The sequence below is a fragment of the Neltuma alba genome, unplaced genomic scaffold, assembly GCF_004799145.2.
Source record: "Neltuma alba isolate B1F8T4 unplaced genomic scaffold, ASM479914v2 tig00004267_pilon, whole genome shotgun sequence".
Classification (NCBI taxonomy): domain Eukaryota; kingdom Viridiplantae; phylum Streptophyta; class Magnoliopsida; order Fabales; family Fabaceae; genus Neltuma; species Neltuma alba.
The window spans coordinates 28,923-40,088 of NW_021633628.1; the positions used below are offsets into that span (position 1 = coordinate 28,923).

Below are 11,166 nucleotides of genomic sequence, written 5' to 3' on the forward strand. Positions count from 1 at the left end.
GAGAGGGAGGGTCCTTGTTTCCTCATATCATAATTACATAATTTTGAGAATAAAAGAATCAATAAATTCAGTGCAATAAAGCTTCAATTTAGTTTTCTCCATGAAAGTACATATTTAAAAGTGAAGGATAAAAATTTCATTTAAAATTTTCATTTGAATTTCGAAGACACAGATCTTATTGTTCCCTTTTTCTATCAGTTTAAAATAAAATTCAAATCATCAATATAAGAATCACTTTTCTTAAAAAGTGTCAGACAAACAGGTGTTGGCCAACAGATGGAAGCCTTGCACGGAAAAGCTTATGAGCCTGAGAATAAATTACAGCATCTTAACTTGAAACAACACATATATACTTCATATACAATTATCATCCACATTCAAGTTTATCTGTACATAGGCTATTAAACCAGAATCCAGTTGAAGATGGGAGAAAAGTATCTACTGGAATGTACGTTTCAGATACAAGGACTAACATCAGCGTTAAGAAGCTTAAGCATTGAAATCTAGCAGTGACTAACTCCTCAATGTCAAAATTTTTGAATGCTTTACCTTATGGTGAATTTTGTTCTTTTAATTTAATATGTTGCTTGGACAGAACTTCGGCAACGAGCTGGCGACCAAATAAGTGAGAGTTCTTGAGGATGAGATTTCTAGTTGATGAATCAACAACGTAACCTTGACTTGGCATCCATTGCAGTAGATGAAGAAGCAAGTCCTTCTTCTCAGGTTGATCTATATACCGGGATACAGCAGTCTGAAATAAATCCTGAGGAGAGTGGAAAACAAACAAAAAAGAAAGCACTGTATGACTAATTGTGGAGCACAAAACCAGAACTTGGACTCAAAATTGATCAGCTTGTTTGATTAACACTCAAACTGGCACGAGGTCATTAATTATTGTTCATACATAGGATTTGGCTCAAAGGTTCTACAGTACAAGTGCTGTTATGCAAAGAAAATCAAGGACATGAAATTATGAACCAGCCGTAATTTCCATTCCAAGACAGAAATATTTGAGCATACATATTAAGATGCTGGCTTACCTTATCAACCTTGTGGTCACAACCATGGAGGGTCTTCATAACATCATTTATCATGTTGATATTACCAAATTTCATAAAGGCAGCTGCAAATCTTTTTATGGCAGGCCGAGAGATGAATTTTGCATTATCCTGTACAGGAGAAGATTCATCATGAGAACTGCAATTCCATGAGAAAACCAGAGGAGATTCATCATAAAATCTTGGAATACCTTGACCACTACATAAGCATCTTTTAAAAGTCGTCCTGCTAGAAGAATGTGCAGAATCTTCTCATGAAGTGCCCTGCACATTGTTCTCTTGCCGTATCTCAATATATTGTAAACAGAAAATGCCTCTGGGTAAGCTTTTACCTTGCCAAGATCAGACATTAAAGAGGAACAAAGCTCCTAAAAAAGAGACAAAGGCATCAGGAATATTAATTAGTCAACTCAAATGATAAAATGAGGCAAACAAAAAAAGCATATAAATTTTATTTGTTTTAAAAAAATAACGAATCATTTATACTAAACGAAGCATTCTCAGCTTATTCAAATCAAATCATTGCAACACTACTTTCACGCAATCTTGGTCAGAAGCCTAAAAAGGAAATAAGTTTTATGACCAATTTAGTGTTAGTCTACGGGTAGCATTTCTGCCCAACAATTACATTATTATCATGTTTCATTTTTTTTTTAAAAAAAAAAATTGAGTGAAACACGAAGAAGGAGGCATAACAAGAGAATAGGCCCAGTGCTTGGGCTTTGATTTAACTTCATTGGTCCAAAGGAAAGACAAATGAGCTGGGCCACGTATGCCTACGGGATGACCTAACCCGTAGCTGTAATTACAAATAACTAAATGTAAACCCATGCATTGCACAGGATCTGAGGTATGAACTGCATTAGTGTGAACAGCCGGAGTTTTTGTATGTTATATTGATAGGAACAAAGGACAGATTATAGTCTGCTGAGGAAGACAAGCTCGATTGAACAAGAGAATCAATGTCAATACTAGCGTCAGTAGATTCAATAACACCATACCTCCGCTGGTTGATAACCTTTACTATGCATGTCCTTCATGGTTCGATAAGCTAACAGATACATCTTTTCCCTTGAAAAATATCTTATTAAGATATGGAATGTATTGTAATCAGGACTGATTGCCAATTCATCCATCTTTCTTAGTGTTTGCATTACGCTTTCCATTTCACCTGCTCTACAGTAAGCACACAGCATTGTATTCATCATAACCAAGTCATATTTATTGAAGGTTGCTTCAAAATCATTTGCCAACAGTTTTGCCTCATCAAAAAGCTTGCTTCGGCATAATGCTGATATCATGATACTGTGAGCATAACCATCTGCATTTAGGAAATAAAATTACATAATGATAGAGCATCCAAAAAAAAAAAAAATCAGCACATATTTTTATCAAACATAAAAAAAAAAGGCACATGAAAGATTAAAATCCAACATTTGCTTGCCTTGCACAAATTATAAAACAACAGCAAATAATGGTGAAGAAAAACAGATTAGATAAGCTCATTCAACAAGGTTGTATAATCAATTACAAATTAAGACAAAGATCCAGTAAAGCTTCCAAATGTAGAGAATAGGATGACCTGACCATTGATTTCTGTGAAGCAACTAAATTTCATTAATCATATTAGACCATAGAAGAAGATAACGGAAAAGGGAAAAGAAGAAGAAAAAGAAGGAAAAGAAAAGAGTTTCACAATATGCCAAAGCCATTAAGAGAGAACTAGTTAACATGGATGTTTGGCAATTGAAAATTAAAATTTTGCACGCAGCAGTATGTGAAAATTCATGGACCCCTTACTGCATCCAGAACAATCAAATAAAAAAATTCATTATCTATTTAAGAAATTGTTTTGAGCAAGATCAAACACTGAAAGAAAACTTGCCAGATCTAACATGCTTTTTCCTCATTTCATCAAACAGTAGTTTAGCTTCTTGCAGTTGGCCAGCCTTAGCAAGCCCATCCATCAACAAACAGTAGGGCATCTGCACGCACACATACATGCACATTCACAATCGTCAAGTGAGAAAATATAGACAAAGAAAAAGGTTCAAAGAAGGATATATTAATTATTATATGATAAGTGAATTTCACAACATCAACTAAGTATTAGCAATGCTCAGATGTATAGACTATAGACCATAATTAGGTAAACAGTCAGATTCAACTAAAGCAATCAATTCTTATATTTTTCGTCTTATTACCTCATCTTCAGCATAGCCCAAAGATTCCAGTTCTGTTAATAACTCTCTAGACTTCTCAAATAGGCCTCCTCTAACATATACCTTCAGTAAGGTTGTCAAAATGACCTGCGATTATTTTTTACAATATAAATCAAATTCAGTGAAGCATTGCTATATTAAAAACAAGAAAAGATAGAAAACAAAGCGGCAACAATATAAAAGATTTTTCTTATCGGTGAACAAGTAAGAGAAGTCAATAGCAATCTGGATGGATGTCTATTTCTGCATGGAATAGCAAGATATATGTTTATTAAAAATATTTTAAAAAATTTCCTCTGTATATTGCGAGTTGTGGCATGGCAAAAAAGACTGTCAAGCAAGCAAAAGTACAGCAATAAATAGCTACAGCGGGAGCATGCTACTTGTAAAATACCATCCTATAAAAGATCAATAAGAGAAAAACAAACCTTGTTAGGTACTAACCCTGCAGATTTCATATCCTGAACCAATTCATAAGCCTTTTTGTAGTCTCCACATACTGAATAAGCATTAAGCAAAGAGCTATAATGATAATGATTTGGAGAGAGACCTTGATCCTTCATCTGGTTGAAATAGAATTCTGCTTCTTCCCATTTACTATTGGAAGCACATACCGCTAGAATTGCCCCATAAATTACATCATCCATTCGCAGCCGTTTGAGTTGCAAGTCCTGAATTAGCTCCAGTGCTTTAGAATATCCATCTTTGGCTTTAATGCAACCTGCCAACAGCTAAGGATAATAACCATGATAAGATGGCAACAAACATAAAAGAAATCATGTGTTGCGGTACAAAACTAAAACCATTAAACAATTAACTTCTCCAGAAAGCTGTTTGGCCCACCACACAACAGTGACTGATAAGTTTATCTATAGATGTATGTAACACCAAAAAAAAAAAAAAAAGATAAATACTTCGGTTGAAAAATAAATTGAGAATAATAATAGCATGGGAAATATTCTAGCTGCATCCAAAAGAGAAAAAACACTTCTCCACTTTTCTACAGTCACATCTTCATGCATGCTGAAGGAATGCCAGAAAGAACCAATGATGGTAGAAGATAAAACGATGATTCCACACATCACAAACAAATTCATTTTCACCAATATATGACAGTCTCTTAAGGTTTAGAATCACATACCGTGCTATATGTAACAACATCAGGCATTAGACCATCTTCTTTCATCTTCTCAAACAGTTTTATGCTGCTATCAAACTTGCCTTTCCGGACAAGAAAACTGAGAACAGAATTACATAGATAGACATTGGTCTTGGGTGCTTCATCTTGAATGCTATTGTATATTTCTACAACCTTTAAAGCGTCAAGATTATTGCCCATGAACTTTATGAAACTGATGTAAGATGAAGCATTAAGCTTCCTGCTTTCTTGCATCCATACAAAGAGCTGCAATATTTGGTCAAGGTATTACAAGCATGAAAAATTACAGGAAGGGCAAATTACACTCTAGATGCAACTGTGTATGTGTCATTGGTCAGTGCATGTACAACACTACCTTTTCTATCCTGTTTCCCGTTTCTTGCTACTTCTTTTACTCTTGGACAAAGTAGATCAAAGATAAATGATTATCTTCATTCCATAAACCAATTTTAAGCTGGTAGGTCATTTAATGACGATTGACTTTCTTGGGTTATATATGATCTGTAAGTAAAAGTACCTGAGTAACGTCTTGTAATCTGTTAAGCTGTCCAAAGTTACGTAAAATGGCATTTAGGTCCTGCACTTTCAGCAGTTTTCCTACTCTGAAAATAAAAAAACAGTGAGTTTAATTAACTAAGCAAAAGCTTGACTCACATGAGAAAGTAGCCAGCTATACATTTATATATATATATATATATATATATATATAATGATGCCACTGCATTTTGTACGCATTATTCATATTCAATGCAATTAAAACACTGAGGCAAGCAACCAGCAAGAATACAATTTTAGTTCTCAAAATAAACCAGGAAAAAAAACAATTTACACCTACTCACCAAACTCCAGTAAAAACAACGATACTCGTTAGAAATAAATACAGTGACAAAGTAATACCACGACCTGATAAGGCTTTCCATAAGGTAGAATACCTCGCAAGAGTTGAGTCCAAATCAGAAGATTGCTGAACTTCAGCTATTGCAGCTTGTCTTGCCGTTCTGGGCTTCGGTGGGTGCCTCTGAACTTCGATTGTGGTTCTACCAGTGGGTAGTTCGCCATTGCTGGTTCCAGCTATTTCCCCAGTAAGCGCTGTTGATGAACTACACTGAAAACGAACTGTTCTTGTGGCGGAAGGAGATGCAGAAGAAATTGATGAAGAAACTGGCGGATTGCGAAAGACTATACCATGCCGTAACCCAATTCCCAGTACTGATATTTCCATTTCCACCTCTTCGAGACTTCGGCAGAGACGAAGTGGATTGAAGTCAGTTGTCTTCGCGCGAAGTCTAGTGCTCGTTGAAAAGATCGAACTTTTAGTCATTAGTGGGCTGAACTAGGTCCAATAAATTATATTGGGCTTGTGTTGGGCTTTGAAGCCAATATAAGTTTTCTCAGCCTCCCCGTCAGAAATACCCAATGGTTTTCGTACCCAAAAAGCAGCCAAAAAATTGCGAGTGGGATAAGACCATTAGTTTTTATGGGAGCTTATTAGGGGTTTCTTTCTCTGTAGCCACCGGGTTAAGGTCGGAAACCATATAATGTGCGGGGCAGGTAAAAATGCTCATTTGGTCTTTAATAAAAAATTTTAGTTTGTTTACTTTAAAAACGCTTTTATTTTTCAGTTTTTTTTTAAGTCTAGTACTACATCCGGTTCTATTAATAAGACTTCATTTATAAACTACGAGTAAGCTCTTATAATTAGAATGATTTTTTCTCACTAACACTTTGCACTTTCCATTGCATATTTTATGTTAACTTTGAGAGCACACTAAAATATTGTGTTGCGATTAAAAGTCAACCTTAATTGAAGCGAAGAGTGTGTTTACTCGTACTTTTTCACTTTGGAGTACTATATTACATGTACACCATACAAGTGCAAATGTAGACCGAGATTTATGTTTCATACGCACACTTTCTCCTGTTCTTGTTGTAACCTCAAATTAAAGAACAGGAGATTTTAAAAAATAAGTTAAAATTATTTATTTTTTAATTAATTCTTAAAATTATCCTTAATAGAGATAATTAAATAGAAAAGTTTTGTTAATTAGTTAAAAATTTTATAATTAGTAAAAGGTCCTTGTAATAATGACAAAAGGAAGTAATGTAATAACAAATTTTTCTTGAAAAAAAAAATTAATGACTCTCATTAGTCCACATGCATATACTTTATTACATGATTGCTTATCGACCCAAAAAAAAAAAAACTGCTTACAAAAAAGAACTTTTTTCTGCCTTTTAATATTTGGCATTGGTTTAGCGTTTGGGATAAAAACAAGTGGATAATCGTCTAACTTTTACACGTTGAACTGTGAATTACACTCACATCTACTATTGAAGTACCGATAAATAGGATCAGCAAGTGGTTGAATTAACAGAGTCCATGTATGATAACATCACAGTTGACTCCCTTTTTTATTAATTATTTTAACATATACAAAACTCATGTCAGTATAACAATTTGCTTTGAGCCAAACAAAATACATTCCTCTGAAGCCAAACTTCCCATTCCCAGAGAAGAAAACACCAGCAGAAATACAAATGATTTCTGCCCACTTTCAGTTGATTAATTTATAATATTTTGAACGGAAAAAAGCAATCCCAGAATGTCATACTTGCACTAAACCCGGAGGAGTATAAATTTTGAACATAAATCTTCCCCTTAGGAAGCAAAGATTCAGTTTTGAGGCCAAGGAAAGGAAAGGAGCAAGTGAGCCACAAGCACTGATGATGCATCATACGGGAACTCGGTATGATCGATCAACCATTTTCAGGACGAACAAGTTTCCTTTGTCTCCTCTTGATATCCTGTTACATGACGTGAGGAGAAAAGTACAATTAATACTTCTATTTGATATATGCCTTGGACAGTAGGCCGCCCATGCTTTGTACAAGAATCCGACATGAGTTATGCTATTCATAACTTATAAATAATGTGATTTTATATAGATTTTATATTATATATAGTGTATTGATAGACGTTTAAGAGTTAAGAATAATAATACTTTGATGATACTCAAGAGCGATACACCCATAAATAGGGATTATTGCAACAAGTTTGATGTTACAATCACACAAAATCATCAACAAAAAGGGGAAATAAAATATTCTAAATACGCAACAAATCACGAAAGGAAAAAGTATAAATTTAGAGCAACAAATCAGGAGAATCATAAGCACCTAGAAATCCTAATATTACAACAAAAGATTTGAAATTCTCACATTATGTAATGGTTTTGAGGATAGAGACAGACAAAAGAATAGCAAAATCACTAATATTAATCTGTCTTCTGTTAGAGGCAAGAATCTCACTCTCAACTCACTAATAGCCCGGCATAAAATCTACTAAGATTTACTTAAGCAAGGATCTCACCTCACTAAATTTAGTAGCCTGAAGGAGAATCTCCAAATTACTGAATAAATATTTATTTCTCTCATATGTTAGCTTATAGGATGGCTAACATATTTATAATGCAGAAATTACAATTGAATAAATATAAAATTAACTAACTATCCCTAATATCTTGGAACTAACAGAAAGAGACGTTGGTGGACCTCTAACAACCTAAAGTCCCCTTATTCAACGAATAATTAATAAAATCAATAAAACCTAAAAGACTCATTCAACTCTCCTAAAAAGATGCAAACAGACTCAACCCCTACTGCAGTCTCCCTATTTCTTCTCTAGTGCGTTAATGTGCTGACTCGGAGTCCTATCATCTTCTCGCATGATCATCGTAATTATAATATTTATATCCCATCGATCCAAAGTAGAGATGAGAGAAGACGAGGTAACAAAGGTTTAGTGCTTGTCTACATATATAGGAGAACTTATGTTGCAAAAAGAAGAATTAACTACTTGCACCTCAAGAGGTTTCCGACTTATCACTGAACATATTTCTCAACGGACAAGAAATCTGGACGTGAATCAATTGTTGAAAATGTATTAAATAAAATATGGCACATAACTCACCGCAGCTCTTCATCTAAATATGTTATTTCCAACTCCCCACGGGCACTTTCAGGTGCCTTAACAGGTATCTGCATAGGTAAAACATGGTATTTATAATCATAGAAAGTTATACAATTTAAAATCGTAAATAGAACGACTCATCTCAAGCTCAGTGCAATTTTTTTATTATTTCAATATTTTTGTACACATTTCATTGGGCTCTGCGCAGTTTTTTCTCCCTCAACTTTTTTTCCGCAGAATTAAAATGCTTAAAAAATATAATATAGTCTTCCAAGAATTCAAGTTGTGATTCATCATGTGCATCACATGAGGAAAATATATTTAGTTTATATTAATTTAAGCAGAGTTTTCATCTATATTAGGGTACCAATTCCAAGATATACCAAATTTAGACAGAGACTATTCAACTTGCTCAAAAGGAGATAATGCAATATGTGCGTGGTTTTCCTTGGAGCTTGTTAAATAATTAGCAAACACATTTCGCTCCTACATACAGGATACAAAGCAAGCATTGAGGCTCAAGAAAACTTACAAAGCCTGCAATTTTGAAAGTATCGAATTTGACAGCCACTTTTCTTGTATTCAGAGGTGTTAAATCTGCTGTAACCTACAAAATATTATCTTTTATTTCTTTTTAAGAGAAACATGAGCGAATCACATAAATGTCTAACAACCACTTAGCTTCAAAATGCCTTACCTGGTTGAAGAATGGCCCAGACTCCATATTTTGAGCCCTCAGAGTATCTGCATTGATTGCTTGAAAATTTGTCCTTGATCTCAAAATCTTTGGCCTCTGTCATTGCATTAGCTACCAAGTCAGTGCAACATTTGTATGGAAAATCGCCCGTGACTTTATTAATGGGGGGAAATCAAAAGGGAAGGCATCAACAAAAAGCAGCAAATTCTAACTTTCCTATCTATGCATGAAAGACGAGCCTTTAGGTGATTTTTTTCCCCATATTATATAACTATAACTCAGATTCAGAACATAATTAGTTAGAGAGTCACACGTGGCAATAACATAAAATAGTTTCCATTTTTAGAAAGTAGAATTTTTTTTTTGGGGGACTACACTCTGTAAGATTCTTAACAACTCAGGAACATGCACTGCAGAAGAAATGAAAAATGCTTATTTTGGAGTTTCTTCAGTACATAGCGTTGAAAACTAGATCCATAGAAGTTAATGACTTCATTTATGGTTGTTCTTTCTAACAAGTATTGTAAAACAAATAAATGAAAGCAAAACTTCAAAACTACACAGTATCATCAGGGAGTTTATACTAACGACACATTTATAAATATACATAAATCTAAAACTCCCATTTTAAAAAAGCCATTTCCTGGAGTTATTGTTCTTAAAATTAAAAAAAGAATTAAAAGTAATCTTAATATTTTAAAGAGCAGACAATTGAAAACGCTCTCAGACAGAAACATAGGCAGCCAAGATATTAGTTATAGTGGGACAAAACCTTGAAAGAAATGTTTACCTGGGTTTGTAAAATTGACCTTGAGGTAGTGTATATCAGCTCCCATTTTCCATCAAGTAGGCTAGATTTTAGTGGCTGCCTTGTTGGATTCACTGCTTCAAGTTTGCGTGCAATCTATTTAGAAATAAATTCCAACAATCAAGAATAAAGATGCCATAATCGTGCAAAATTAACACCATTGCCACTGAGAAATAGTCAGATATCCATGGTAGCGCATACTAAATTTGAATTTAATTTTTTAATTTAACAATGAAATTTGCATTTAAAAATACTATAATAACTATAAGAACTAAGATTATGTAAAATTAAGAATAAACTAAGGTTGGATCAATAACAGAAAGAAAATGAAGTTATATTGTTTAACCAAAAAAATTAATAATATTTCTGACACCCAACCCCATCAGCTGATTAAATTACTTCTCAGTGAGAAAGTGAGACTTCTCCTTGAAACAACCAAGTCAAAGTGTATTGTTCATTGCTGTCCCCCAACTACCCTATGAAAGTGGTCGAATTATGAGAGACGACAAAATGTATATTAATGGAAATGTTATTTTATTAATTTAAAATGTATATAATAAATTAATAATTAGTTTATTGCGATGCAAGGTAGCCTTGAAAGTTGAAAGTTTCATTCTATTTTGAAGGTTATGCTATCATTTCACATGTATATCTAGTTCATCAACAGAGGGATTCTTATTGCTTCAAACAATTTATTACGGCATAACATGAAGCTCGTGCGACTCCACTCTAGAAAGATATATGCCTTCCATAAGACAGAGGACTCACAAAATTAAAAATTCACAGTGAAGCACACAACTATGGCCAAGTTAGTAGGAAGTTCGATAATCAATTCCCTCATCTTTGCGCCACAGAAAATAAGCAAAGCAACTGAAAAATGAACCCTAAAGCGAAACCCACCTGATCAACTCTTTGCTGGTCTTCAGGGGTAGCGTCAGCCCCTCGATCTAGCGGTGCAATGGCCTCGAGAAGCTCATCCTTAAGAGCCTCAGCGTCTTTTCCCTTTTTCAAGAAAGCGGGAAAGAAGGAGACTCTTGTCCTCCATTTCTGCGATGCCGAAGAAGAAGAAGCCCTTGAGAAGGAACGATGATAATGGCTGGTTTCGTTCTCATAGAGGCGAGACGTCGCAGAAGAAGGTGCTGAATGGAAATGGAGAACCTTCGGGGGCGAATTTTCGAGACGAGTGGCGTTGAGAACTGGAAGAACAAAAGGAGAGGATAAAGCCATTGATATTAGTATTGGCGTTCTT

General features: G+C 34.5%; 2 protein-coding genes across 2 annotated transcripts; both read right to left on the reverse strand.

The window, feature by feature from the left end:
- Positions 1 to 314: 314 nt before the first annotated feature.
- LOC114744106 (pentatricopeptide repeat-containing protein At1g10910, chloroplastic) lies at positions 315 to 5,670 on the reverse strand. Its single transcript, XM_028932290.1, has 10 exons — positions 5,375 to 5,670; positions 4,960 to 5,044; positions 4,425 to 4,688; positions 3,712 to 4,014; positions 3,266 to 3,370; positions 2,947 to 3,046; positions 2,063 to 2,382; positions 1,253 to 1,429; positions 1,044 to 1,172; positions 315 to 766 (listed from the first exon to the last, which is right to left on the reverse strand). The coding sequence occupies exons 1-10, from the start codon at positions 5,662 to 5,664 to the stop codon at positions 551 to 553; spliced, it is 1,989 nt and encodes a 662-aa protein (XP_028788123.1). The 5' UTR covers positions 5,665 to 5,670; the 3' UTR covers positions 315 to 550.
- A 1,155-nt stretch (positions 5,671 to 6,825) lies between these two features.
- LOC114744115 (probable plastid-lipid-associated protein 4, chloroplastic) lies at positions 6,826 to 11,166 on the reverse strand. The gene is made up of 6 exons (XM_028932301.1): positions 10,818 to 11,166; positions 9,900 to 10,013; positions 9,110 to 9,205; positions 8,945 to 9,019; positions 8,413 to 8,480; positions 6,826 to 7,247 (listed from the first exon to the last, which is right to left on the reverse strand). The coding sequence occupies exons 1-6, from the start codon at positions 11,142 to 11,144 to the stop codon at positions 7,175 to 7,177; spliced, it is 753 nt and encodes a 250-aa protein (XP_028788134.1). The 5' UTR covers positions 11,145 to 11,166; the 3' UTR covers positions 6,826 to 7,174.

What these genes read in the sequence shown, in the direction of transcription:
- LOC114744115 (XM_028932301.1), bottom strand. Translation starts at nt 11,144, where the DNA reads ATGGCTTTATCCTCTCCTTTTGTTCTTCCAGTTCTCAACGCCACTCGT. An exon ending in CTGGGCCATTCTTCAACCAG is followed by an intron (nt 9,020 to 9,109) that starts GTAAGGCATTTT and finishes AATATTTTGTAG; the next exon opens with GTTACAGCAGATTTAACACC. An exon ending in CTTTCAAAATTGCAGGCTTT is followed by an intron (nt 8,481 to 8,944) that starts GTAAGTTTTCTT and finishes TTACCTATGCAG; the next exon opens with ATACCTGTTAAGGCACCTGA.
- LOC114744106 (XM_028932290.1), bottom strand. Translation starts at nt 5,664, where the DNA reads ATGGAAATATCAGTACTGGGAATTGGGTTACGGCATGGTATAGTCTTT. An exon ending in ATGTTGTTACATATAGCACG is followed by an intron (nt 4,015 to 4,424) that starts GTATGTGATTCT and finishes TATTATCCTTAG; the next exon opens with CTGTTGGCAGGTTGCATTAA. An exon ending in AAGGTTATCAACCAGCGGAG is followed by an intron (nt 1,430 to 2,062) that starts GTATGGTGTTAT and finishes TCTCTTTTTTAG; the next exon opens with GAGCTTTGTTCCTCTTTAAT.